The sequence below is a fragment of the Podarcis gaigeae genome (genome assembly GCF_964106915.1).
Source record: "Podarcis gaigeae genome assembly, chromosome: 2".
Classification (NCBI taxonomy): domain Eukaryota; kingdom Metazoa; phylum Chordata; class Lepidosauria; order Squamata; family Lacertidae; genus Podarcis; species Podarcis gaigeae.
This window is the reverse complement of record NC_139679.1, coordinates 14,254,284-14,282,202: the sequence shown is the minus strand read 5'-3', so window position 1 is coordinate 14,282,202 and position 27,919 is coordinate 14,254,284. Positions and strand designations below refer to the sequence as shown.

At 44.8% G+C, this 27,919-nt stretch overlaps 1 protein-coding gene and 1 long non-coding RNA gene across 4 annotated transcripts; both read left to right on the top strand.

The window, feature by feature from the left end:
* The first annotated feature begins 1,795 nt into the window (after positions 1 to 1,795).
* Positions 1,796 to 11,607, top strand: LOC310839998. 2 transcript variants are annotated; one of them, XR_014561737.1, is made up of 4 exons: positions 1,796 to 2,127; positions 2,411 to 2,619; positions 9,550 to 9,674; positions 11,533 to 11,607. It is a non-coding gene; the product is annotated as an uncharacterized lncRNA (long non-coding RNA). The 2 variants fall into 2 exon arrangements; XR_014561738.1 differs by having other exon boundaries at positions 1,796 to 2,619.
* A 12,444-nt stretch (positions 11,608 to 24,051) lies between these two features.
* Positions 24,052 to 27,863, top strand: LOC310838650 (claudin-34-like). Of its 2 annotated transcripts, none has more exons than XR_014561100.1 (2): positions 24,052 to 24,490; positions 26,735 to 26,923. XR_014561100.1 is itself a non-coding variant. In XM_083726202.1 (2 exons), the coding sequence occupies exon 2, from the start codon at positions 26,736 to 26,738 to the stop codon at positions 27,660 to 27,662; it is 927 nt and encodes a 308-aa protein (XP_083582328.1). In that variant the 5' UTR covers positions 25,706 to 26,032; position 26,735; the 3' UTR covers positions 27,663 to 27,863. The 2 variants fall into 2 exon arrangements, 1 of the variants encoding a protein (XP_083582328.1); XM_083726202.1 differs by lacking the exon at positions 24,052 to 24,490 and adding an exon at positions 25,706 to 26,032 and having other exon boundaries at positions 26,735 to 27,863.
* Positions 27,864 to 27,919: the final 56 nt, after the last annotated feature.

Below are 27,919 nucleotides of genomic sequence, written 5' to 3'. Positions count from 1 at the left end.
GTTTCCAGGCCCTTTATCATCTCATTCATATGGGTTCCAACTTGTCAATATCCCTTCTTAAACAGTGGTGCCCAAAACTGGACACTGTACTCCAGGTGGGCTTCAGAATCCTTTAACTCAAAGGTTGGTGGACCTTGGGATTCTAGTAGAAAGCAAAGTAGATCCCACAAGCCTGAAGTCTACTCCTCTCTGCTCGGAGGAGGTGGGACCAATGCACCCTTAACCGATGTCTCTCTGTATACACCACACCCTCAACAACAGCCCTACTCTCCACTGTCAATGCAAGCAGCCTGAAGCTCTTTAAAGAACCTTTGAAGTTAAGAAGAAGCAAAAGAATCTTGAACTCAAACGAACCCATGAATGGGACCAACAATTTACCAAAGTCACATTATGAAACCAATACCGGAGGAAATTACAGTACCTCTCACAGCACAATCAACATCTTGATTAGAGAGGTGCGTGGGAGGGCAATTCCACCAAATAAAACTGCTTTGATGGAAATTACTGATGATTTTAAGAGAGGCAGCACTCTGAAGCATAGTGTGTCTGTATGCGCAGAGGGTGCATGACGCCTGATCCTTCTCGAAAGGCAAAGGAAGCCACGGCAAATCTAGCGAACCCGACAGAAAATTGTGCGCTCGCACCTGTCGTGAAGACAGAAGAGCCGTTCAAACAACTTCATAAAAGTTACTGCACCATAATATATTTTAACTGGGTCTACACATCTGCCTACACAAACTTGGGTGTTAGTCATTTGTGGTGCCTTGTAAACCTGAAAGGGCATGGGAAAGAAGTGACTTTTCTCAGCTAACAAACTGAGTGCCAATTCACATTTATGGCAGTCCCCGTATGACAAGACTGGAAACAGCGACCAGTTTTGCCAGGGCGTGTACCCACTGGGACTGGTGGGGTGGAAGTCGGAGCAGTGCCAGGTTTAGGGTGGCACAGCAGTTCCCCTGCACAGGACGCTAAGCCAGGGGGGTACATCATCATCACCCCCACCCCCACCACCACCACCACCATCATCCTCATCATCATATCCTATATTTGTATAGGTGCCTACTGAGAAGAACCATTTAAAACGCAACTGTACCCAAAGTAGTTATTGTGAAAATAAGAAATGGGGGAGGGGGATTTTGTCCTTGCTCAGGGCACCAAAGTATTACCAAAGTTCACCCCTGGTCAGGGAGGCCAACAGAATAAGTGGAGGCTAAGCCACTGAAAAGCAAACCCAGCTAATCTAAGTTTTGCTCCCAGCCTCCTCCCTGTTGTGCTCCATGAAGGGCAAAAATGAGGTGGAGGAGGATGAGGAAGCTGACATGCGGTGCTAACCTTTGGACTGGATTTAAGGAAGGAGGCAGGCAGAAAGGGGCTGGCTGAGGTTGGTGGGGTTGTGCCCCACTTGTCCTAAGGTACCAGTCTCCACTGCATAATCATCATCATCTCCACCTGCCCTGGTTGGTGCATGCAGTGGGGCTGTGAACGCAGTGGTAACATCACTTGAGGACACCCCTATGTAAGCATCTTCTGGCAACTGTCCTGGTTTCCATGGCAACAGGATGCTGCAACAAAGGGGTGACTGGCATAGCAGGTCCCGTGATACCAGAGGCTGAAGAGGGCAGAAAGCGTGTCAACCTTGACCAAGACCTTTGTACTGCTAGCCCATACTGCCACCAGAAGCAGTAGCCTCTCCCTTTTCTTTTGCTTTGCACCAAGTGTTTTTGCGTGGTTGGAATCTGCCTGCTAAACTCTGCTAAGGCCTCTTGCCAGTGGTGTAGCATGGGTTGCCAGCCCCCAGGGCTGTATGGAGTTGGAATGGGGGAAACAGATGGAGTTTTCATGTGCATTCAACTGCCTAACAGTGTCTGCGTCACCCAGGAGATTGCAGCTGCAGAGAAAAGAAGAGTTGTTCTGTTGTCTGGAGCGGTCACTTCCTGGTTCGCATGGAGAAGCCATTTGCAATGAAGCCCAGCTACAGAAGCACGCAGCTGAATTGTGGCAGCACCAGGGGTTGAAATTTTGCGCCCCCTAACAATGTGGTACCTGGGGCAACCACCCACTACCTCTTGTCTGTCTGAATGGAGGAGAGTGGGGAGGGGTGTGTGAGCATTTGTAGAAACTAGAGATGTAGGTAGAATTTACATTCATTGCCCCACTCACTTTTGCCTCTGGCCTCACAGCCAACGGCATGTGACCCCATGAAATTTCCCAGAAGGGAATGCAACCCTCAGGTCGAAAACAGTTCCCCACCCCTGTAGTAAATGAAAACACAGGATCTGATGTCATCTTGTTTCCATCTTGTCAGCTCAAGTTTCCTTGAGCCCCCCCCCCAACTTTATAGACTGGCATCAGTAGAAGCAGGAAAACACAGGCGCGAGATCACACCATAGTGTTTTTGTTGACTGCCTAGATATTGCCTGGAGACAAGGGAAGGGGAGACAGTGGATTGCTTCTTTTGGCTGCTGCACAGAGATCTCCACAATGCCTGTTTCCAGACTTAGGTATGGGAAGCATGCAAAGCCCACATTCAAAGACAAACCAACTGTGATTACCAGATGCCTGGAGAAAAGAACATGATGATTATTGGGTGCAGAGATTTTTGACCTTTGATCCAACAAGGCAAGTTTTATGCTCTTTTGCACAGCTCTGCCCTTTCAGGTTATTGTTCTGCTCTCTCCTTCCATTGTCTTGGCTGTTTGTGCTATTAAATAAGAATATGACATACTTATTATTTACCTTAGTCTAGTGCAAAGATGGGCCAGGCTGGCAATATATTACGAGCTGGGTTGCCATTGTTAGCCAAATACCTTAATTGCACGTAGTAGTTAGCAAACCTGCATTGTATTTCCAAGAACCCAGCTACAATCCTGATTCACAGCTGTTATATAAAAAAGAGAGGTGCCAGTATTCAGCTTCCCTGGAAAACATCGTCCTCTTACCTTGAAGCGCACACAGAGATAAACACACACACATTCATACAGGGGCTGCTTTTAATATTTTAATAAATATATTAATATTTCTGCTTCACTCTCTCTGCTTCCCACAATTTCTTATTATCGTTCTCATTGCCCTCTCCACTGCTTCTCTAATATTTCTCTTTTATTAGAGCAGAAGGGTGGAGAGGGCATAGAGAGAGAGAGAAGGAAAATGATGGAGAGGGAGAAATGGAAAGATTGATATATATTCATTAGAAGTGGCCCCCATATAGATGTCTTCTCAATCCTTCTCTGCTGATTTGCCAGGTCTCCAGGACAGTGGTGTAGCATGGGGGGAGGGGGTGCAGGGCAGTTACCCTGGGTGCAGAATTGTTTGGGGCACAAAATTTCAACACCCAGTGCTGCCTTGATACAGCTGCACATTTCTGGTGCTGGATTCCATTGAAAATGGCTTCTCCATGTGAACCAATATATGATCTCTCCAGACAATGGAATGACTCTTCTTTTCATAACTGTGGCTACAATCTCTTGGGTGACGTGGACGCCGTTAGGTAGTTGAATGAGCATGTGTACTCCATCTGCTTACCTCCCACTCACCCTCTCTGCATGACCCTGGGTGCTAGCAACCCACGCTCCGCCACTGCTCCAGGATATCCAAGTACTGACATCTCTGGAAAGTCTAAAATCTGAAACTGGAACCATAGCTCAAGGGGCAGAGTCCAAATTCCAAAGCTTGACTTAGCAGAAGGCAAATAATAATAATAATAATAATAATAATAATAATAATAATAATTTATTTATACCCCACCCACCTGGGCAGCTTCCAACAAAATATTAAAATACCATAATAGATCAAACATTAAAAGCTTCCCTAAACAGGGCTGCCTTCAGGTGTCTTCTAAAAGTCTGGTAGTTGTTCTCTTTGACATCTGGTGGGAGGGCGCCACTACCGAGAAGGCCCTCTGCCTGGTTCCCTGTAACTTGGCTTCTTGCAGTGAGGGAACCGCCAGAAGGCCCTCGGCGCTGGACCTCAGTGTCCAGGCAGAACGATGGAGGTGGAGACGCTCCTTCAGGTATACTGGACCAAGGCTGTTTAGGGCTTTAAAGGTCAGCACCAACACTTTGAATTGTGCTCGGAAATGTAGTCCAACAGCATTTGGTGAGCCACAAGTTCCCCACTCAGCTCTGGGGTCTGTTCTAAATGCCAAATCTCAGCCTTCGAACATGAAGAAAGGTGCATATGCAGAGTGCCTCTTCCTCACTACTGAGCAACTAGATGGGGGCAAGGCTTTCATATAAGAGACCATGCCATTTCGAGATTTCCAGAATCACATTTAATATGCCTTGTATATAATTACTGTTATGTGTATATGTATGTGTGCTTTAGCAATTCACTCACGCAGAAATGAGCCAGCATCCAACTACCATGTTCTGAGAGCTAATAGATTTCCAAGAAAACTCATCAGAGTGGAATCAGGGTCTGCGATATGCAGCACAATAGACTGGGTTGGAACCAATAAGACTCTCAATGACTGATTAGGTTGTGCATCCACTCCATCTTGGTAATTGCTTTTCCCATCTAGATGAACAGTACAGGCAGCCTGTTCTCAGGTGGTCTCACGGTGGGGTCTATTGATACATAAATGCAGTGGTTAATTGCTAAAATTGAGAGATGCTGGGGCCCAAATTGGTTGGGATGCAATATCCCCTAACAAAGACACTGCTCATTCCTAGATGAGTGTGGGTGTAATGGCTTGATTGATATTGGAGAAAGGCCTTGTATACGTGCACTGTGAAATCACTCCGCCTTCTTGTTTTATTATCTAGCTATCTATGTGATTTCTATTCTGTCCCTCCAAAGGAGACCAGGACAGCAAGCACCAAAGTAATAAAATAGTATTTTAAAATGCCATACATTTAAAAACATTTTTGAACATTAGGAACATGTAAAAACAAGCCAATAGTTTCAAGGTTGCCAGGAACAGCTACAGTGAGGGGGGGGAAGTATTTGATCCCCTGCTAAATTTGCCCGTTTGCCCCCTGACGAAGAAATGACCAGTCCATAATTTTCATGGTAGGTTTATTGTGTGAGAGAGGTGCTTCTAATCTCAGCTTGTTACATACATACAGTGAAGATACCAGGTAGCCTGACATCTGGCTGGGGATCAAATACTTATTTCACTCATTATAATGTACATCAATCTCTGACTTTTGTCTTCTGGGTTTCTGGGGGGTTTTCCTGTTGTTATTCTGTCTCTCACAGCTACAATAAACCTACCATTAAAATTATGGACTGGTCATTTCTTCGTCGGGGGGCAAACGGGCAAATTTAGCAGGGGATCAAATACTTTCCCCCCTCACTGTATGTACCCTTAACTCATCGAGTACCTGGGTCAACAGCAATCATTAAATGTTGTTGGTGAGAGTGGCTAGCATTGGCATCCTTCACTGTTTGGCTCTCCTCCCATCTCATCAGAGAGTAGTAGAAGTTCCATGTCTAAGTGGGATGCAAATCCATTTGGCCTCTAGCACAGAGCTGTGAGTCCAGTGGAGGCTCCAGATGCTTCTGAACTGCAACTCTCATCATCCCGGACTGCGGACCATGCTGGCTGGAGCTGATGGAAGTTGAGAGTCCATTCAGTGGACCACTCTTAGGGATGGGCCAATCTGTCCGTTTTGGTTTCTCTCCATTTCTCACTTTTCCAATCAGTTCTCCACATCAGTTTACCGTTGTTGTTATTTTAAATGTCCTCGTGAAAATTCCATTTCAACAGCAAGTTATACATTCTTGACAAATTCTTAATTTTAGGATCTAGCAGTTCTGTTTCCAATTTTGATTTTTCCACCTTGTCTAAGTTATATGCCTCCATTATCTGGTAATAATGAAACCAATCTCGCACTCTATTTTTTTAATTTTTCAAAACTCTGCAGTTTTAATCTGTCTCCCTCTTGTTCCAAAATTTCCCAATATTTCGGCCATTTGGCCTCCATATTGAGCTTTTTCTGAGCCTTCGCTTCCATTGGTGACAACCACCTTGGGGTTTTATTTTCAAGCAAGTCCTTATATCTTATCCAGACATTAAACAGTGCTTTTCTGACAATATGGTTTTTAAATGCTTTATGTGCTTTGACCTTATCATACCACAAGTATGCATGCCACCCAAATACATTGTTAAAACCTTCTAAGTCCAGCACGTAAGTGTTTTCAAGAAGCGGCCATTCTCTCAGCCAACAAAAGACGGCTGATTCATAATAAAGTTTTAAGTCTGGCAGGGCAAATCCACCTCTTTCTTTAGCATCAGTTAATATCTTGAATTTTATTCGAGGCTTCTTGCCCGTCCTCGTGAAAATTCAACAGCTTTTTAGTGCAAAGGCTTCCTAACATACACATGTCTGCGTGCAATATTAAATGTGGTGTTGCAAGCAATTTCCCCTAAAATGACGTCTTTTTATGCTGTCTTTATGCCCACCTTACGTGCATGCACTTTTGTACAGAACTGCATTGCGAGATTTGGAGAAGTGCAAATTTCAAATAATAACTGTGATTTGGTTCTTGCATTGTTTTGGAAAGTGCAAATTAGATAAGTTTGCATTTAATTACATTTCTTCCCCATTGCTAGGCCACAGGTTTCCCCATCCCTGTTCTACTGCACATGCATGCAAGTACACACTGATGAACCCTAAGGTTGTAAGCCTAATGTACACTTAACTCAGAGTAAGTCCCATTGAACTCAATCAGACTTCTTTCTGAGTAAAGATGCCTAGGATTCCTCTGTAAGGCCCGTTCTAATTAATGTAAAAGGTAAAGGGACTCCTGACCATTGTCCAGTCACGATTCTGGGGTTGCGGCGCTCATCTCGCTTTATTGGCCGAGGGAGCCAGCATACAGCTTCTGGGTCATTATTAAGCCGCTTCTGGTGAACCAGAGCAACACACGGAAACGCCGTTTACCTTCCCGCCAGACCGGCACCTATTTATCTTCTTGCACTTTAACATGCTTTCAAACTGCTAGGTTGGCAGGAGCAGGGACCAAGCAACGGGAGCTCACCCCGTCACGGGGATTCAAACTGCCAACCTTCTGATTGGCAAGCCCTAGGCTCTGTGGTTTAGACCACAGTGCCCCCAGCTTCCCATTACACCTGTACACCAGGCCATTACACAGATTGCAGCTGCTGAGCTGTATTTTGAATGGTTGATAATACATTAAGAATATAAGAGCCCTACTGTATCAGGCCAATGGCCCATCTAATCCAGTATCCTGTTTTCATAGTGGCCCACCAGATGCCCTGCAAGCGTTGGACAATGTTGGACAATGCTTTCCTAGTATTCTTAGCCACAAAAAGCATTCTATGGACTCAGTAGAAGACCAGGCAGGCTCTTGCAGAGTCTACTAATGCAACGTAACAGCAGACAGAGTAGATCCTTCAGTAATGTGTGATGGTGTTGGGGAGGCTTGGGTGGGCATGATACTGGACATGAGAACAGCAGTGTTAAAAGTCTGTCCCTTTTTAAAATCCATGCAAATGCTGTTCTGCTGTTCCATATGTTCTTGAGCTGAGGCTTGGTTCAGATGAGGTGCTAACTGGGTGATAACCATAAACAACTCTCTAAATCACAGTACTGTGTTAATTTTCAGGGCAAATTTACCCCGCGGGAGGATAAGATGGACGTGAGATGACCTCATTTTTCAGATTACATTATTATAAATCCTCTCCTGCATGTTTTGTGTTAAATTCTAAATTGTGGACAATGAAAATTCCAATAAAATTACCTAAAACCAATAAATTATTACACATTGGTAATTTTGCTATAATTTAAACCAGATCCTAAACATTCCTAAAGTGGGCTGGCTATATGCTTGCTGTGTCTTGGAGATTGCAGCTGTGTCTAGAGCTGCATTTCTTCAGCAACATGTGAGCTGGCATCTATGGCTTTTTATCAACTTCATGCTTGACCACTGCAATGTGTTTGGCTACAAGCCAGTGACGCAGCCAAAATATGCAAGTGGTCAGTTCAGAGGTTGAAAATGAATACCTGTGCACCAAGCATGGGTATCTCTCTCTCTCTCTCCCTCCCTCTCTCTCTTTTTTCCTTCTTTCTTTCTCTCTCGCCAACCTCCCCTTCCCCCTCTTCAGCTTGTCCCAGTGTACATCAACCCCCCAGTGTGCAACTCCCCTTGCCAGGATCGCCTTCCTCAGTGTCCTGCCAGTTCATGAGACCAAATTTATACTGCAGATTTTGGGAAATAGCAAGGCAATATCAATTTCTAACAGGACAGGTTAGAACATGTTTATCCACCAAAGATCAAACCTATCCATTCTTAAGGAAATCAGCCCCGAGTGCTCACTGGAAGGACAGATCCTGAAGCTGAGGCTCCAATACTTTGGCCACCTCATGAGAAGAGAAGACTCCCTGGAAAAGACCCTGATGTTGGGAAAGGTGGAGGGCACAAGGAGAAGAGGACGACAGAGGACGAGATGGTTGGATAGTGTTCTCGAAGCTACCAGCATGAGTTTGACCAAACTGCGGGAGGCAGTGGAAGACAGGAGTGCCTGGCGTGCTCTGGTCCATGGGGTCACGAAGAGTCGGACACGACTAAATGAGTAAACAACAACAACAACAAGTTATGATGCCTACATGCTGCTTCCATGAACAGAGGCTGCATGGAGTTACAGGTCCCATGTTCCATGTGACAGCCCTTCAGATATTTGAAGATGACTTTCAGACTTCTCTTCTCCAGGCTAAACATGAACATGCATCCTTACCACGTCTGTCTGTAATGTAATGTGTGATGTCGCAATATGCACAAACCATCTGCCTTGATCATAGCTTTTGTTGTACATATGCTTGTGAGTGCCCAAGGGTTCATGCTCACCCACCAAATATATGGAGAGGCTGTTCAAGAAAGGGCATGAAGGGGGAGATACAGGTCACTGGCCAGACCACTGGACTCTCACCAAGAGTTCTTTCAGAGGCCCCATTAGACTCTTCCTGCATTTGACACTTCTAGAAAGGAGTTCAGAATGCCTTCCACAGGTTAGAGAGTTTGCAGTTGAGATTTCTGAAGTTTTGCATTTGATTTCATAGGGAAGGGGGGTTTCTTTGTTACTAAATTGTCCCTGACGTTTTTAGCTGGTGCATTATGCAAATTTAGCAGCTATGGAAATCGGTGTGTTAAAAAAAAAAAAAAGACAACAGAGACACTTTGTAGCCCAGGAATCAGGTGCTTCAGAGATGTTGAGTTTACATGGAAAGCAACCTGAGTAACTGAATATTCTTTGGGCATCAGATATTGCTGCACACACTTTATTTAACCAACCCGGCTAGTGAGTTCACACTCCTCTCCATCTTCGCTAAAGTAAATTGAACCCAATTCTAGTCCTGTTATTACGTCTTTGGTTCTGTAAACACAAATTTCAGAAAAGCAATCATGTTTGACTCATGGGGGAGGGTGCATATACCTGTAGAGATGCAGGAGTCAAAAGAAGGAGGCTGGTGTACTTGGGAAATCGTGCCACAATAAACCACGACACCTTTTCTCTATTGAATGCCATTTTGGCCAATCCCTAACATAAGGCAAAGTAGTATCAACCCATTATTGCCTGTTCCACAGATAAATAATAATGAACAGTCTAGGGAACAGTGGGTTGCACAAGTATGTACTGGCCAAAGGAAGGATGTTTGTGCAATAGCAAAGACAAAAGGACAACAAGTTAATCAAAGAAATATATAATCAAGGTAAGCATTCCGTATCCCTGACCATTTCTGAAGCACATAAGATGCTATACACAAGTGGACACAGTAAATTAGTCAATAAAAATGAAGAATCTGTTTAAAAAAACCTTGCAAACAAGATCGCCCCATTTCACCAGCTGAGTCCTCAGTGGATTTCAATAGTTTCCGGTTGCAGATTTGCTGGATTGATGCAGAGACAGTCAAATGTGTTTTACATGTGAGTGCTCTGGAAAAAAAGAGCTTGCCAACCAAATAGGACTGAAAGAACTTGTGCAGGTGTATCACAAAATCTTATGTAGGATAGAGATAGATGTGTCACTCTATTCTGGTCCAGGGGAGGGAATAGGCCTGACTCTTACCCTGTGCAGATGGTCAGAGCTGGAATCAAGTAGTAAAGGATGTATCAGAATGTTTGTCTTGATCTCACATTGTTTTTTGTTAGAAGAGACTTCTTTCTTTTGTTGATAATTCACTACAACCGCATTTGTTTCATTATTTGTTCGTTAGGCTCATATTTATTTTCATTACTCTATTTCTTTTCATTGCCACTGTGTGACGGCAGCAGTAAAGCTGATTTTGGCAGCCGTTCTTGGTGGTCACCATTTTATTTCCCCATAGTACCCTGCACATAGCACTGTATCAGGGCATTCGAGAGGGAAATAGCAACTCTTAGACAACAACAACAATTTTATTATTTGTATCCTGCCCATCTGACTGTGTTGCCCCAGCCACTCTGGGCAGCATATACAGAAACATAATAAAACATCAAACATTAAAAATGGCCCTAGTTCCCTAGCTCTTAGTTTCTTATGGCAGCCTTTATTCCACACCCACACATAGAATGACCCAACATGACGCATTCTGAGGAAATAAAATGTAATTTGATTCATAACATATTCACTAGATTCCCATTTGATTCATATTTGTTTTCATTTTTCTTTTACTTTTATGTTTCACCATTCTGGTTGATCATCATTTTATTTCCCCAGAATGGCCTGGACACTGCATCATTCCAAGGCATTCTAGGGGTAAATAGCAACTCATTTTCTTGTGGCAGACTTAATTTCCTCTCCACACCCTCAAAGAATGCATCATCATATCCCTCAACACTTTGAAGCCAAAATCCAGGACACCACCTTCCTGGACACCATCTCCCCATAGTTTAAGGGTTTGGGGCAGCATGCAACATCACAACCCCCAAAAAAGCACATTTCTTGGGGAATCATGCCACAAAATCACATGAGACCACAGCAACCAAAATGGCTGCCATTCTCTTGCAATAAAAAACAGGATGTCCCATTTTTCCCAGGACACGTGCAGGGTATTCATTAATACAACACTTTTGGGGAGTGTAAAATCTCAGGTGAGAGGAGCACCCACCCAAATGGGCTCTGCTAATGACATCATGTAGGTGTCAAAGTGAGAGTTTCACAGATATGGATAACATGTTTAGGTGGCATAACATCATCAACTGGGGAGGCTTGAGGACCACCCAAGGGACAGACTGACCAGGGATGGTGGTGACTCTTCCATGGTCACCCATGGTGTAGGAAAGGAAAGGTAGACATTCAGTCTGCCTTTAGTCCAGAGGTGGGGAAATTGTATCTCTCCAGAAGTTGCTGGACTACAACTCCCATCATCCCTGACCATTGGCTACACTAGCTAGGGCTGATGGGAGCCATCTGGATGGCTACAGGTTAACCACCCTTGCTTTAGTCCAGCCCAAGTGTCATTAATTCAATCTCATTCTGCATCTTCCTAGGACCAAATCTGATCTATCAGTTCCTAGTGTTTGACCATACTGCTGAGTCATTCAATACAAAACGTGAATGATGCTCTCAGTGTGCTTTCTCTGTCATAGCCTTTGATGCCTCAGAGGAAGCGGGCGTAAAATATGCCCAAGAACATAAGAAGAGACCCGCTGAATCAGGTTAGTGGCTCATGTAGTCCAGCATCCTTTTCTCACAGTGGCCAACCAGATACCTATACAGTGGTACCTCAGGTTAAGAACTTACTTCGTTCTGGAGGTCTGTTCTTAACCTGAAACTGTTCTTAACCTGAAGCACCATTTTAGCTAATGGGGCCTCCTGCTGCTGCCGCGCCTCCGGAGCACGATTTCTGTTCTCATCCTGAAGCAAAGCTCTTAACCCGAGGTACTATTTCTGGGTTAGCGGAGTCTGTAACCTGAAGCATACGTAACCTGAAGCGTATGTGTTAGAGGTATCGGGTGCTTGCTGGAGAACAATCAGGCAATATGCCTCAATAGTCTGTTCTAAAGCTTTCTTATTGGTGGTAAAAACCTTTAGAATGCAGAGCGCCTCTATTCCATGTCTTGCTCATTCACTGGCAGAATCTGAGAGTGGGCGGTCTTTAAATCTTCCCCAGCAGAGTAGTTTCTTGACCCCCAGTCTGCGCCTCCCCTCTCTGCGTGAAAGTTTACTGCGCAAGGAAGGCTTGGGTAACGGGGACCTCTCTCCTCCCCGCTTTGTTCAGGCCAGGTGTCCTGGCACCACCTTGCATCCTCTGAGCCCCTGAGGAAGTGCTGCTTCCCACGATCTTTGGGGGCTCTCTGTAATCCATCCGCCTTTTCCCCTCTTTCTCCTGAGCCGATGGCAGTTCCCTGACAGTGCCGTATGTAACCTGAGGTACCACTGTATATTGGAAGCATTTATCCAACCAAAAAACATGTACATAAGTTTGTGTATGAGGGGAAAGTGTGTGTGAAGGATGCATATATGTTGGTGAAAACAACATACAGTGGTACCTCAGGTTAAGTACTTAATTTGTTCCGGAGGTCCGTACTTAACCCGAAACTGTTCTTAACCTGAAGCACTACTTAGCTAATGGGGCCTCCTGCTGCTGCCGTGCGCCAGAGCATGATTTCTATTCTCATCCTGAAGCAAAGTTCTTAACCTGAAGCACTATTTCTGGGTTAGCGGAGTCTGTAACCTGAAGCATATGTAACCTGAAGCGTATGTAACCCGAGGTACCACTGTACAAAAATGCCTCCTACTGGGGAAAACTGCTTGCCAGAATGAGATGAAATGAGATGAAATCACGTACAAGTCTGTATGCTAGGAGATTTGTTGGCTAGCATCCGTCTGTCTCGGGAGACAATGGAAGACTGCTCCTTTGAGGGGTGAAGTCAAGCCATTGGAGAGTTACAGTGCTTGTCATGCCCTAAAATTCTGAAATTTCTTTTGCGAGGACTGTTAAACATAGTAGTCATAGGGTGCTGCCAGAATGTGGTGAATTGATGGAGAAATGAGAAGCCAGTGTGGAAGGATTTTCCTATCCCCACCTCCAGCCAAAGCACCTAGCTTTTCTCACAGGTGCTCTCCTAGAATCATCTTGGACAAACCAGTTACAGCCTGTTCTAGGTGGGTGACTCACACTCTAAATATTTGGAACAACTTACAGCCCCGTTGTCCCCCAACTTAAGGCCGTATCAAAGCCTGAAGAAATCAGGTCCTCTTCCTTTACTTTCCATAACAGAGGAGCGTGACTCACAATGGTTCATTATAGGTGCACAAACATCAACCTCACTTTTCATTCTTGACATTCTGTAGACAATTCTGAATTATAGGTTAACTCGGTTGGCACTCAGGTAGCCAAGGTCAGGACATCCCAGGGATGGCAAATATGATGGGCTGCGTCTCAGCGAGATACCTGCTGTCCCTACTATTTTCGTTCCAGTTATTTACATTCCATTCCCAGAACGCGCACAAAGAGACACTTGTACAACTCGGACGAAGCCTTAGGAGGAAGAGGGTGGTGACATCAGAACAGAGCTCCTGTTTTTTTGTTGACAGTAAGGACAGAGAAACCGTTGTTACTAGAGCACTCCATGAACATTTTTGTTTTTTTAAAAAAATCCTTTCAAATTACATACCCCACCAGGAACACTCCATTCTGCCAGGAACCTCATTGTTCCTACCTCATTGTTGGTAATTATAACCTACTTCTGTACTTGTTTTGAAACTTGGAGCCAAATATTGTTTTTCCTCAGAGGGTCATCAACACACATACCTCTTGATGAACAGTTAAGCCATCGCAAACAGAGCTATTTGTATGTCACACTCCATGCAGAAGCATAGAAAAACATCAATGGACAGTATATGAAACACTTTCTCTGGGATTCAGCTTTGCAGTTAGAATCTCTGTTTCCACTAAAAAAAAAAATCAAGTTTGAATCCTCAAGGTGATTATAAAGATACACCTGGCAACATGCAGGCAGTAGATTCTCAGAGATGACATGTAAGAGGATTAGGGGTTGGGTGGGGCTGCACAATGCGCTATATAACATCTTGCCACAATTCACAACTGCCAGAAGCAGACTAAAATACTCCAAGTAGTAAAATGGCTACATATATTATGATAAAGTTAAGACATCATCGTGTGCATGCATGCCTACTTGCAGATCAAAGAACTCATCTTTTCTTTGAAGAGAGTTTTGGTATTCACACATATACTCCAAAGTCCATGGTCTGAGTACTCCAAACTCTTCCCCTCCTCTCTTTCTTTGGTGCTGCTGGCCTGTGCTAAATCATGGATGGATGCTTAAAAGAATCCTTTTAATACTCAATTAATTTACCCACATGTTTTGAGCCTGGATTTTGTAATCAAAGGACAACACAAAGTGGGGGGAGAGACTTATATTGAGCTCTTTGGGATTTTCAGAGATTTTTGTGGGAGTGGGGGGGTGTTACTAGATGCTGCGATATGGAGCACAGAGCCAGACGTAGGCTGAAGAGCAGAAATGAATTCTTGTGGTTTTCCGTGTACGAGATCCATCCCAGTATATAAGCACTACGGTTTGGGAGGAGGCCAGTTGTTTGGAAAGCACAAGGTTGACAGAAAAAGACACCCAGACTTTTGTGGACTGTGGCAGATGAGAACAGAGGGAGTGCAATTTGGGCAGAATGTAAGTAAAGCTTAATTCCACAGAAACAGAAAAGATGTTTGACTTTCTAGGAAATGGCACTGCTGTTCAGATCGCAAGTTACCCAACCTCACAATTACTTAGGGTCATGCAAACAGACCGATAGCCCATTCTAGTCCAATGCACTGATGTCCACAAAAGCCGGATGGGTGATTCAAGGAAGCTTCCAGGCAGGGCATGAAGGCACTTAGCTCTTCCCCCCTCCCAGAACTGATATTCCAGGACAAACCTTGTATTTTGATTCTGCAAATGCATCTCTAGCTCATCTTTTTGGTTAACTGTGCAAATCGTTCCTGCGATCCTGAAAACTCAAAGAGTTACAAAGGCACTTCTCCAGTTGTGCACTCTGTGGACAATTCTGCTGCAGAAACCACCTTCATGCCTAGAGCTGCCTAGAGTGATGTGCAGAGAAGATGTGCAGAGAAGATATAACTGCTTCAAGGGAGCATCTGAGGCCACTATAACTGTTTTTGTTCTTTGGGAAATGATATAATTACAAAGCCAGGATTCCCAAGAACTAAAAGGGTGGAGATCTTGGAGGCTGATGGAGAACTTGGTGCTGCTTCCTTAGGTTCCAATATTCCCAGAAACTGCAGAGAAGGAGGAGCCAGGAGATTTAGAATGTTGCCCAAAGAAAAATACAGCAGATGAAGGGCCTGTGGCGGCGGGGGGGGGGGGGGCGACGACCTGGCACCCTACTCTGCTGCCTATTTGCACAATTCATGTAGCAGTATAGATAGAGCATGTGCAGCAAAACCTCACTGCCTTTTGGAATACTGCTTTTGCTGCTTCCCGTTCAATACCACCAGCCTAATCCCACACAAGTTAGGGAGGGATCCATGCATGTGGAAAGCTAGAAATTCACTCCTCTATACCACTGGTACAAGCAACCATTCAGTATTTCCCACATCACTACAGTTTTTCTGTTCCATTTTTCCAGATTCCAGATCAGACTAATGCAGCCGCAAAGGCTCCACTTGCAGTTGCAGGCACTGATTCTAAATCTATCATGTGTGCACTATGCATTGAAAGCAGAGTCGCCAAGAATCCTGGGAACTGTAGTTTAAGGGTGCTGGGACCTCTACATGTGAAGTGTAAATTACAACCCCCAAGGTTCTTTGGGGGAAGCCATGTGCCTTTAATGTATGGTGTGGGTATGATGTAGTCATTCACTGCACTGGAGAAGAGACTCTTAGAAGGAGATAAGAAAACATTTCTCTGAGTTGTCATTTTGTTTTCAGGAAGGAAAAACCTAATGAGACAGAAAGTTTCCATCAGTGATTTGTGATTTCCCACTAGAATGGAAAGTGCTTTTATATGCTTATGTATGCGCACACCATATATATATAGGGTCTGGGCACGTGAGAGAGTTTTCTTGCACAGTAATAACTACTTTTTAAAGTTTTGGCAAAGCCAGTAGAATAGCAGAGCAGTTGAGGTTGGTGTCACGGCACGAAGCAAGCTGTTTCCTTGGAACTCATGTTTCCAATTGCCTAAAAGCACTCGTTTATGTTATCCGGTAGGCTTTCCCTTCAGATGTGATGAAATTATGAAATACCCAGCAAATGACTCTAGGAAATGTTTGTAATGTTTTGGGGCACGTAGCACATTTGAGTTTGGGGCTGTGTGTGTGTTTTAAGCCTATTGATCCTTTCACGGTGACTGAAGATCCCTCCAGGAAACCCCTTATTTTTATTCCATGCCTCCCAATTGCACCTGAGGCTGCTACCCCCCCCCCCGGATCATTCCAGCACCTCCCAGGGCATGGTATTACCCTAGCCCATGCCTTCTCCATGAGTTTTATGGCTGAGGGGAAGTTTAAACCCTGGAACCCGAGGTCCTATTCCAACACTACACCATACTGGCTTTCACACTCACAAACAAGCACACACACCAGCGGGAATGTCAGCATTGGAGGTGTAGATTTCACCCTAACATTTTGTCTAAAAAAAACTATCCCCCAGGAGCGACAAACCGCTCTTAACCTAGAGGCGTTCCTGTCTTTTATTGCCAGTAGAAGACGCCAACCCAAACTCTTCCCCTGTTGCCTCTGCAAGAACTTTCCAGCAGTAAAAAAGGGAGGTTCGAACAATAAAAGAAATAGAGGGGGAGGGCAGGCCTTCTCAGGCCATAAAAATTATATTGGACATCAGCTCAGTGAATGAAGATGCTGTCAAATGACTGATGGAGCAAACATTGCCATGTTTCTTCTCATGTTGAGATCATATGACTTACCTTTAAAGCCAATTCAATTGTGATTGTCCTCTTCACTCCTTTAAACACACTCTAAACAAAGCTACAGAATTATTCCTGGTAGACGCATGTAGTTCTTTCTAGGGAGATATTACCTCTATTCTTGTCAACACTCCTAGTAAAGGGTGATGTAGTAAATCGATAGAGGTGTCATAAGTAGGTGAGACACGCGGCAAATCCAGTGAATGCTATAGTAAACACTTGGGCATTGCACACACCATACATTTAAAGCCCATTGTTCCCCCCAAAAGAACCCTGGGAACAGTAGTTTACCCGTCATAGAACTACAATTCCCAACACACTTCACAAACTACAGGTATGCACAATTTTTGGGGGTGTGAATAGAGGGCACACACCAGTGGCTTTTGGAGATGCCGGGATCTCTGTGGATTCCAACACCTTTTTCTTCTGTTAAGCTTTGGGGTATCCCCCAAGGAGACACAGGGGAGGGGTCCACCAGAGGACACCTCGTCCGAGGCTCCCTCAAACCCGCAGCTCTGTGGCTCATATAGGGATGACTGAGAGATTTGATTCAGTTTGCTTTTTTTAAATTTTCACTTACTAGAACAAGCTGCAAACCGAAACACAGCACATTGCCATATTTTGCAGTGCACTGCTTTAGCCAAGCAATGTGTGCAAAACTACACATGCTAGTGTAAATGCGCCCAGGAATGCATATATTTGTGAAAATAACATACAAAAACGCATTACTAAATGTTAGGGGAAATGGACATATGGGGGAAAATATGCCTTGCACATTATCCTTGCATGAGAGCCATAATTACATCTCTGGGTAGAAACTGGAATGTTTATATTCGGTGGATTGTCCTCCTTGATCTCTCTGTGGAAACAGCAATGACAACTTTGATATAACTACCGCTGCTCAAGCGACGCAAAACGAAACCTCCAGAAGGCTTTGTGAAAACACTGGGTTCTCTGCAAAGATTTAGGTGTACAAGGAAGATTATGCAACTGGGCCATGTGTGTCCATAAAGGCGTGGTTTGTTAATAACACAGAGACAGTAGTAGGAGCCCCACATGCATGTTGTTCTGGGGTAACTTTCAGCACTCCTGTGCTAAATTTGGCCATGGAGGCTGGTATTTTAAGACAAATTTAGGGCCCCACCAACTTCAGCCAGACCTAGCCTGATTAAAGCGTACCCACCCCTGTCTCAGGTGATTCCAACTGTACAGTGCAGTGCTCATCTGTATTAAAAGTAAAGCAAGAGTAAGTAAACATCTATTGCCTGTTCAGTTGAATGGAGGCTTTTAGTGGAGAAGGGTGTCTGTCAGTAGATTGCTATATGGAGCCTCCAAGCTGAGAGGCAGACTACCTCTGAATATGCTGAATAAGTTGTGGAGACTATCCACAGAAAAGAGCTTAATCAATCTCCCCCTCTCTCCAAGCAGCCTCTGCATTTCAACCAAAGCCTCCAAATGTGCTGCTGAGGCATCCCCAAAGGAAACCTGCAGGCCATGAAGTGGAAAACAAATCATTTCCCCTGTTTTCTCTCTCACACACACGCAGGTGCAAGCTGGCTAGGGAGGGAATCAGGGGTGAGACCCGAGAGAGCAAACAGGCACATTAAGAAACATGGTTCTGATGGACTTTGGTAGGATGGGTGATCAGAGCCTACCCCTACCTTAATTTTTGTGTCTGAAGACTTGCTTGATATTTGAGAGAGAGAAAATGTCAAATGGACCCTTAAAAGGGAAAAGCAAAGATCTGTCTGGTATAGAGAGTAAAGAATCTGATTGTAATTCATAGACACATATTACTCAGGTATGAGCCATGGGTGGTGCAACTTCTTTTCTGCTTATTTATTTATTATGTCACCATCCGAACATTTCCCAGACACCCTCTGGTTTTCACGGTGCTGATGTTAGCTTGCGGTGATGAGAGAGGATCGTTCTGTACTGAGCGAAGAAGCGCACAGGAAGAGAATTGGCCATAGATCCACGAGCTCCTCGCCGCAACTGGTGTTTACAATCTATCCTCTCTACCCTGTGCTGCTGGCCCTTTGTCCAGACACCAAAACAAAACCTTAAAAACCTTGCTGTGTCTCTTGTGCCTCTTGGGAAGTCTGTGGCTTCTGCCTCCCCTCTTGTGGTGAGTGCTTGTGGGGAGCCATTGTTGTCCTTCACTGATGGGGACACCGCGATCAATCATGCTGTGGAGCAATCCCAAACAACAAACTCGACACCACAGTCTCACTGTGGTCTTGTACACCAGAGACAATACCATGGCGGTTTAGACCTTGAGTCTACATTTCCTTCAAGTAGCTGCCATAGAAGGAATACAAGGGATTTTCATCAGCTTGCACAGCTCAATCTCCTAGTGAGCAGCATCCATGCCAGTCAGTGTAGCAGTGATGTGGATCACCACACCTTCTGGTCCTCACCCCTGGCTTCTATGGAAGTACTATGGTCACGAGGCTCAAAGAAGTATTTTTGCTTGCATTTTTCAGCAGCACCTAAGCCACCAAGGTAACATCTGAATCAGCCCTCTCTTGTCATGGAGAAGAATTTTTCTTTTCCTTATTGGGTCAATGCAGCATGATCACAAAATTAAGGTTCAAGTCAAGAGGTTGAATCCAACAAAGCAATGGCCAAGGAGAAATATTTCCATTCCTGCAACAGAACTTGCCCTCCCTCTCCTCCTGCATGCAGCCTCCCTCCCCCCTCCCCCCCAAAAGTGCTCCAGAGCAGATTGTGTGTGTTTGTGAGTGTGTGAGAGAGAGTAAAGGGAATGCAGGGTAGTTCTGTTTTGTGAGCTGTTGTGCTTCTGCAACAACTTTGTTGGACATTCAACCAAATGGTTGGCATCAGAGCTGGCTCAAAACATTTTGCTGCCTGAAGTGGAACAGCAAATCTCTTCCTCCCCGTCCGCCACTATCCCAAGTCAAGGTGTGCCTCATCTTTTCCTCTTTGTGGTGGGGAAGTTTGGGCTCACTGGGGGCATCTTGCCAACAACTCCCCATCTCTAACCTGCAAACACAAAAAACCTGGAGCTGGCACAGTCCAAATTAGTAATACCATGTTTGGGACAGCTGTTTTTTGAGACAACTGCCACCTGAATTTGTCTTTTCATATATATTTGTATATATGCCCCATTTCCCTTTCCCAACTAAAAACATGAGATCTGGCAATTTGCCTTCTCTGTTTGTAGTGCCAGTGTTTTCCCTGGCAGCTGTCTCTGTCATTTTCTATCTTCAGTTTTGGATTTCAAGCAGCGGTTGGGTTGTTTACCCATCAATAGCCCTAGATTCCTGGAGGGAGGAGGTTGAAATTAGGAAGCATAAATTATCCAGACAAGACAAGGCAGGCATATCGTAACCTGCACACTTGCCAGTGTTGAGAAGAGGATCGTACTCCTGGCAGGCACTAAGTAAATAACAGGCTTTGACTTGGAGCTTCATTCCCACCGCTGATCTCAGTAGCTCTCATAATTAACAGACGAACTCACTGACCTCAGTGGCTCCTTGTCAGGCTGAAACATGAGTCACTCCCAGCCTATGTGCTGTGAAATCCTGTGCACACTTCCCTGGGAGTAGGTCCACAGTGCAACTCAACTTCTGGGGAGATGCATATAGAATCGTACCGAAAATCATTTAAGCAGCAGCTATCAGAAGCTTGGAAAACGTTGGTTTATGGCGATAGCGTCTGGAAATAGCACGGAGATGAAAATACAGATTGTGGAGACCTTGAAGTCCAGTCTTCAGTTCCTGGGGCAGTAACACATGATGGCTCCCCCATTTGCTTGAATGTATAAGGGGATGTACACAGAAAGATAGAGTTGCCTCTTACATTCATCGGGGAGGTCCACTTGTAACAAATCAGTGCCACCCTGAATTCACTTGGAAGGATGGGGTACAAATTTAGCAAATAATCATAAAATAATAAAATGTATTGGGGCATGCAGGAGGATCAGGTAGCTTGGTTCTATTGAAAGTCATGTTACTTTTATAGTTACTATGTGAGATATTACTGTATTTTTCGCTCTATAGGATGCACTTTTCCCCTTCTAAAAAGTAAGGGGAAATGTGTGTGCGTCTTATGGAGCGAATGCAGGCTGCGCGGCTAAGCCCAAAAACCAGAACAGGGAGACGGAGCGCTGCGCAGCACTCCGTCTCGTTGTTCTAGCTTGGGGTTAGCTGCGCAAAGCCTCTGCAGGGCAGTGGGGGGAAGGCACCCTGATGCTCTGCAGAGGCTTCAAAGGCTGTCCCCGAAGCCAGAATAGCAAGAGGCTATCCCAGAAGCCAGATCCCTCTTGCTGTTCTGGCTTAGGGGGTTCAGAATTTTTTTCTTCTTGTTTCCTCTCCCCCAAACTAGGTGCTTCTTAGCGCCCGGTGCATCCTATAGAGCAAAAAATACGGTATTTCTTTGTAGAAAAGACTGAGGAAATCTGAATCTCAATTCCTGCTGTGCATGCAGGAATGCACAACAGGGATCTCAGTTCCTCAGTTCTTTTACCTGTGAAATGGGTTCATTAGCCCTTTTCACACTGAAAACTGCTAATTGTATTAGCAAGCCCCGCTTGTTTTGTGACATTTCATCAAAGATTGCTTGTTCTGTTTCTCCACCTTTATATTGTTGCATATTGAAATATAATTATTTCACCTGCTGTTAGCAGCAGTGATGGGGCTAAAGGGGCACAAAAAGGAGGGCTCTGCTGTCTCTGCTGCCACCATGCACTCTTGACATCAGGAAAAGGGAGATGGGCAAGCATTGGGCTCTGTGCTGGCACCTGGGCCTTGGCATATGTCCAGCTGGACCACTGACACTGGGGCTAACGGATGCAGTTACTGCATTAGCAGTTAACCCGGCTAATTTGAAAGACGACATTTTCAAGGCAGAGCTTTTTATTGCTATCTTCCAGTAGATGGTGCCATCTACTGGAAAGTGGGTGAAAGACCATTGTATGTGAAAGTAGAATTCACAAGTCAGTAAAGGGGCTTGTGCAGATCCTTTTAAAAAAAGAAAAGAATGAAATTAAGCCTAGTTTGCTTGCACAAAATTTATGTGGAGGTTAGATGATGCCAACTCTATTTAGCATTCATCCTGATTTGCTTCTGGGTTCCACCATCAGTACTTTACCCTATAATACTTTTTACTGCATTGCCCTGTCACTCCCCTAACTGCAAATAAGTCCTTTTAAAAAGTGGATTTGTTGCACCAGAGTGCTTTAATTCTGCTTTAATTGGGCAAACTGACATGGTCAGCATGCAACTGAATCGCTCCTGCAAAACACTGACCACAGTCCCTTCCTCTCAGAATTGGCCTGCCAATCATGATTGAAAACTTGTCGCTTTCTCCCTCCTGCTTTTGGCTTACGTCAATGACTTCAGGAGCTTGTCTTCACTCTTATTTCTTTCATGACTGAAGTTTCCTAAGCAGAAGCATTAGCAATCAGAATAAGTGTTGCAAAATCTGAACTGTTACATAAAAACAAAACACCTTAAAGGAGCTCACTGCCTTTGCTTGTGAATTAACCTACATGCAGGGAGCGGCCTTCACGCCTCACAGTGGGGTGATGTTCCTCCAGCCTCATGAGGAGCCTCTTTTGTGGGGCTAGCGAGTCGGGGCCTAGGCCACGTGGAAAGGGTCTTGCAGGGTGCGGCCTTCAGGCCCCACAGCCAGGCAAATTCATTTCATACTGTAGCCTTATGAGGCTTTTCCCTCGGGTGGGAAAAATATTGCACCTGGGAAAGGGAGATGGGAGTCAACAGACACTCAAGGAATAGTTTCAGAGAAAAAGCTTTATTTCTACCATCCATGAACTGGTAGAAGGAGCAAGTGTGATAAGTCACAAACAAGCACGGGTTCACAGTCATTTGCACAGAGTATATATTCCCCTTCCAGTTCCCTCCCCTTTCTCCTCCTTCTCGAGTCCTGCCTCATGAGTTCCCCTGAGCATGAACAGAAAGCTCCTGTCTTGGGACTCTTGGCGCCCTTCCCAGGAAAGGGGGGTGAGAGTGGTTCAGCATGTCCAACGTGAGTTGCAACTGAATGAGATAAAAGTCAGTTCTGTTCTTTTAGCGAGGTCAACTGGCCTGGGAAATTGTTCTATTCAGCTACCTTTGTTACAACAGAGCAAATGAGCTAATGCCTTTTAGCTGCTGAAAAAATGATTTTGAGAAGCTTTGAGCCTGCTTTGGGCCTAGGTGGGGTTACCTGTCCTCGCCTTCCTTCAATACCACACCATATTGTAGCACCCTGCTTGTGGTTAACGCTTAGCTGGAATGAAATATTCAATGCAGCTATAGAGAAATTAAAATAATAATTTATTTGTCAGACAAATAAATGAGAGACACAGTGGTATATGGTTACCAAAGCTCTGTCCACTCAAGTCCTGATGGCCAGCACTTATATTTCCTCAGCCCAGCCCCCTTGCTCCTCCTTTGGCTGCCTCTGTCCCATCAGCCTGGTTGAAATTCCTATTGGCTGTTTGCTAGAACCAATTATAAAAGATACACCCATTTCCTATTACCTTTTATGGGAGACAAAGAGCTATATTTCCTTCTATGCATAAATGGCAGACAAGTAGCCATATATCTTACATTTGCCTCGACAAGGCACCTTAATTATCAGATCATCTTTGTCCTATTGCCCTATTGCCCGATTCACTCCAAAACAGATGGCTAAAACAGATGGCTCATGGTTTTAAACAGATCTTGGGTTCACATTCTCACACACCATCAATGAAATAAGAATCTAACATAAGAATCTAGCATTTCTTACTTTCTAAATCCTTTGCATAATTACATTTAAGCCAATATATTTCATACATAACATATATAGATTTTTAGAAGCAAAGGCCTTTTCAAAGTAAAAAGGAACTTAGTAAAAACACTTTCCAAAGGCAATCCCTTAAATTTATACCCCCCTTTCAAGCCAGCTGCTGTTTCTATTAGCTCTTGCCCTTTAACCTTAGGAAAATGTGGCTAAAGCCTAATGGGAGGCACATGGTATTATTTTCTGTTAAACAATAAATCCTACTATTTACTAACTCTTAATTGGTGTTTTTGCAGCTTGATCAGGGGGGCCCTTGGCCAGGAGGATAAACATCTGCCAAAATCCTTAACCAGCTGGTCTTCTGCCTGGCATAAAAACACACAAGCATCTGCAGATATATTTTTTGAGCTCATTTTAAAATACAGGTCTTGATCAGATGCCTCAATATGGCAGCCATTTTGTGTTTTGCTATGTTCTCCTTGGTAGCCAATTGGTGGACTGGCCCATGTAGCACTTTCCCAAAATTGGTCTGGCTCCATATAAGGCAGCTTACTCTCTTCTTATCATATGAAATACCCCACTTTGTATATTAATAGGAGCACAGGATGTTCTGCATTTATATCCTAAAAGGCGGCGGGGGGGGGGGGGAATCTCTTGAGCGATATGTCCAAATGTGTTTTTACGCTTGGGGGGCTGCTGCATCGCTTGTTCCTGAACCTTTTCTTCCTTCCAAATGCCCTGAAGATCCATTGCACACCTTGACTTGCATGAAACCTCCTCTCTCTTATTTGCTCAGGGAACCAGACCGGGAGAAGGAGGAATGAAGGAAAACAGAAATCCGGCCTGAGAACGGAGGTCCCTGTCAAGAGAATGGCCAAGATCTCCTCAGGTGAGGATGAAAGGGGAGGCAGGGAAAAGCAAAGAGCCCCTGAAAACATCCCCACACTGGAGAAGAACTTGTCGGCCAAACCCCTGCACGGAAGTGTATCTGCATGAAGACGGTCAGCACTTTTCTATTGGATGGGTGTCACCGAGCAGAGTTTTCAATGGAGATGGTGTATCCGGATTAAGTGGAGGAAACAGAAAGGGAGAGCATTTGGGTGTGGATGATGTCATGCAGATACAGAACTGGACTTGCGTCTTTGAGGGGGGTGAGCTCCCATTGCTCAGTCCCAGCTCCTGCCAACCTAGCAGTTCCAAACCACGTCAAAGTGCAAGTAGATAAATAGGTACCGCTCCAGCGGGAAGGTAAACGGCATTTCTGTGCACTGTTCTGGTTTCGCCAGAATGGCCACATGACCCGTAGAAACTGTCTGCAGACCAATGTCAGCTCCCTCAGCCAGTAAAGCCAATGAGTGGCGCAACCCCAAAGTCGTGACTGGACTTAACTGTCAGGGGTCCTTTACCTTTACCTTTTTAAAAGCACACTGCACACTGCCATGCGATGTGAAAGTGCTTCATCTTATCAATGGTCACAACTCCTGAAATGAATGGATGGCTCCAATGCTCCATTTGCTGCCTTCCTTCAAACATCAACATTTGTGTATGTTCTAAGATGTTTCAAATAGTCAAAAAGATGACAGTTTTTAATTCCTCTGAATTTGATATCTACTTTAGATTTTTAAAGGCTGGCTCCCAAAGTTATTTCAGGTGAAATAGAGGGATTTAGGCCCATTGCTTGGCCGAATGTTAATCACACACACACACACACACACACTTCAGTGGAAACTGCATGCAGCTGAGCAGCTCACATTCGGAGGATCAACACAGAAAGGAACAGGAAGGAAGCAACACAAATATTTTGACTGAAGTGTCTTAGGAAAGCGATTTTAAATCATGGACACCTAGGTTCTGAAAATGGTATTGCCCGTATTGGTGTGACTGGTGGGTCCCATGGCAAAATTCCATGTTGTCCCAGGTTTGTAGGGAGTCTGCAATAATTTTGCCAAGGAAATTCTTATGGTTCAGGGCCTCACTCTATTAGCCTTTCTTGTACATGGAGATCCTTTATGAAAGGCATTCAGGCCCATCAAACAAATCTGTGCTGAGGTACACATACTGTATCACCATTTTTACTGCCGGAACTGCTTTGAATCTGACTTCAGGAAGAATGTGTTTTAACTGCGCAGTGTCCTGGAAAAGACACTCTGCATTGGGAAAGAAGGGAACTGAGTTCCCTCCCATTTTCCACTTCCTGATGTTCCAAATGGCCAGTACCCTGGAGTTAAGATTTGTGTTGTTGTCAGGATTCTAACTGCAACTGTAACTGACCTAAGAATTCTGCAGAGCAGTTGCTGCTGTGGCTGGCCGGCTGCTCAGGCGAACGTCAGCTCAGTGGCCAACAGCTCAGTCTTCTTGAGGCTCAGGAGCACCTAGCAAATCCCTGCTCTGTTCCTGGCACGCTAGACTCTAGCTGAGGAAGGCATTTCACGTAAGTTTATGGATTAAACATTCCTCACTATGCCATCAGGTGTGTTTATGCTCAGTGGAAAAGGATAGCTGCAGTAAAGGTAAAGGGACTACTGACCATTAGGTCCAGTCGTGACCGACTCTGGGGTTGCGGCGCTCATCTCGCTTTATTGGCCGAGGGAGCCGGCATACAGCTTCTGGGTCATTATTAAGCCACTTCTGGCGAACCAGAGCAGTGCACAGAAATGCCGTTTGCCTTCCCATTGGAGCGGTACCTATTTATCTACTTGCACTTTGACGTGCTTTCGAACTGCTAGGTGGGCAGGAGCAGGGGCCGAGCAACGGGAGCTCACCCCGTTGTGGGGATTCGAACCGCCAACCTTCTGATCGGCAAGTCCTAGGCTCTGTGGTTTAACCCACAAAACAGCAAAATCATGAGCAGCTTCCCATCCACAACAGCTTGCTTAGGTTCTTGCCATTTTCACAGGAACAATGCAACAGTAGATTAAATCAGTAGCAGTGTGCTGGAAGAAAGTATGAGTGTCGGCATCTCTGGATCAGGTGTCTCTACCTAACCAGGGGGTGGGAGAGAGCAGGAACTCTTTCTTTTGCTTCTTCTTTCTGTGCATGGAAGGAAGAATGCAGGAGGGAGGATGTCCTTCAATGACTAGACATGCTTGTTATTCCCTCTCTCACTGCATCTTGTCTTCTCTTTTGTTTCCAGGATGTCTGCCAAGGTCTCCCCTGCTCCCCTCCTCTCCAAACCCCCCATGCGAGTGAAAGAAGGCTCCCTGGTGGTCAGGTGGCTGAGTTTAGTTTCCGGTCTCCACTTGTGTGCATTCCTGATGGATATTGTGGCCTGGATTATGTGCATTGCCTCAACAGCCGTTGTCAACTGGCGAGTGTGGCGTGTGGACAACATCAAGGGAATCGGCTCTGGAAACATCTGGGTTGGAATCTGGCAGGTCTGTTTTTGGAAAGACCCTTCTAACGACGGAAACTCTTATTACCATTGTGAAGAGCTCCATGAACAACATCCAAGCCTCCCGAGGGAAATTTTTATTGCTCAGGACTTAATGGCCTTAGCTGCCATTATGAATTCAGCAGCCCTTGGATTACAGTCATTTGCCCTCTTCAATGTGTTCAAGCCCAGAAAACATAAGGATTTTCTCTTAACCTTTTTTGGGCTTGGAGCTCTGCTGAACTTACCAGCAGGGATACTCGTCCTGATTTCCGTGATATGGAACATGTCTGCTGTCTTACAAAATGGGGAAATTGACTTCCCTGAATCTTTTGAATTGCCTCAAATTCCCAGCGAGCAGCATATTGGACCTTCTATTTATCTAGGCTATATCGCTGCATTTTTCCAGCTGCTGAGTGCAGCATTTGTTGGGATGGAGAGATGCTGCATCAGGACCACTGCAAGTGAGAGTCTAACTACTTGTACAAAGTGTGGTTCTCTCCTGGATCTCTCCTCTGCAGTTGAGATGGAGGAAAGCTGTGCAAGTGATCTTGTAATTCCAGAGGAATCCTGCGTAGTAGAGATGGAGGAAAGCCGTACGCCCCAAAGCTCACCTGAAGGACATCATAGCCAACCTGATGTCCCGAAACATACAATTATATATGTGATTCGCTTCAACCGTAAAGACTAAACTATCAGATCCAGATCCACAGAGATCGCTCCATACGCGCATGGATCTGCGTGGATCAGGGTATGATAGTTTTGTTTTGGGACTTCAGGTGGGCTTTGATGTCCTTCAAGTGAGGAGGCCTCTTTTTTATGACTAGTAGTTATTTATTTATTTATTCATTAAAGATTTTGTTGATTTACAAAAGTGTGCAATGTCTCTCCCTCATGTAACACTTTTACAAATCATTTTCATTTGTTGAGGGGGGGGGGGAAGATGGG

What these genes read in the sequence shown, in the direction of transcription:
- LOC310838650 (XM_083726202.1), top strand. Translation starts at nt 26,736, where the DNA reads ATGTCTGCCAAGGTCTCCCCTGCTCCCCTCCTCTCCAAACCCCCCATG.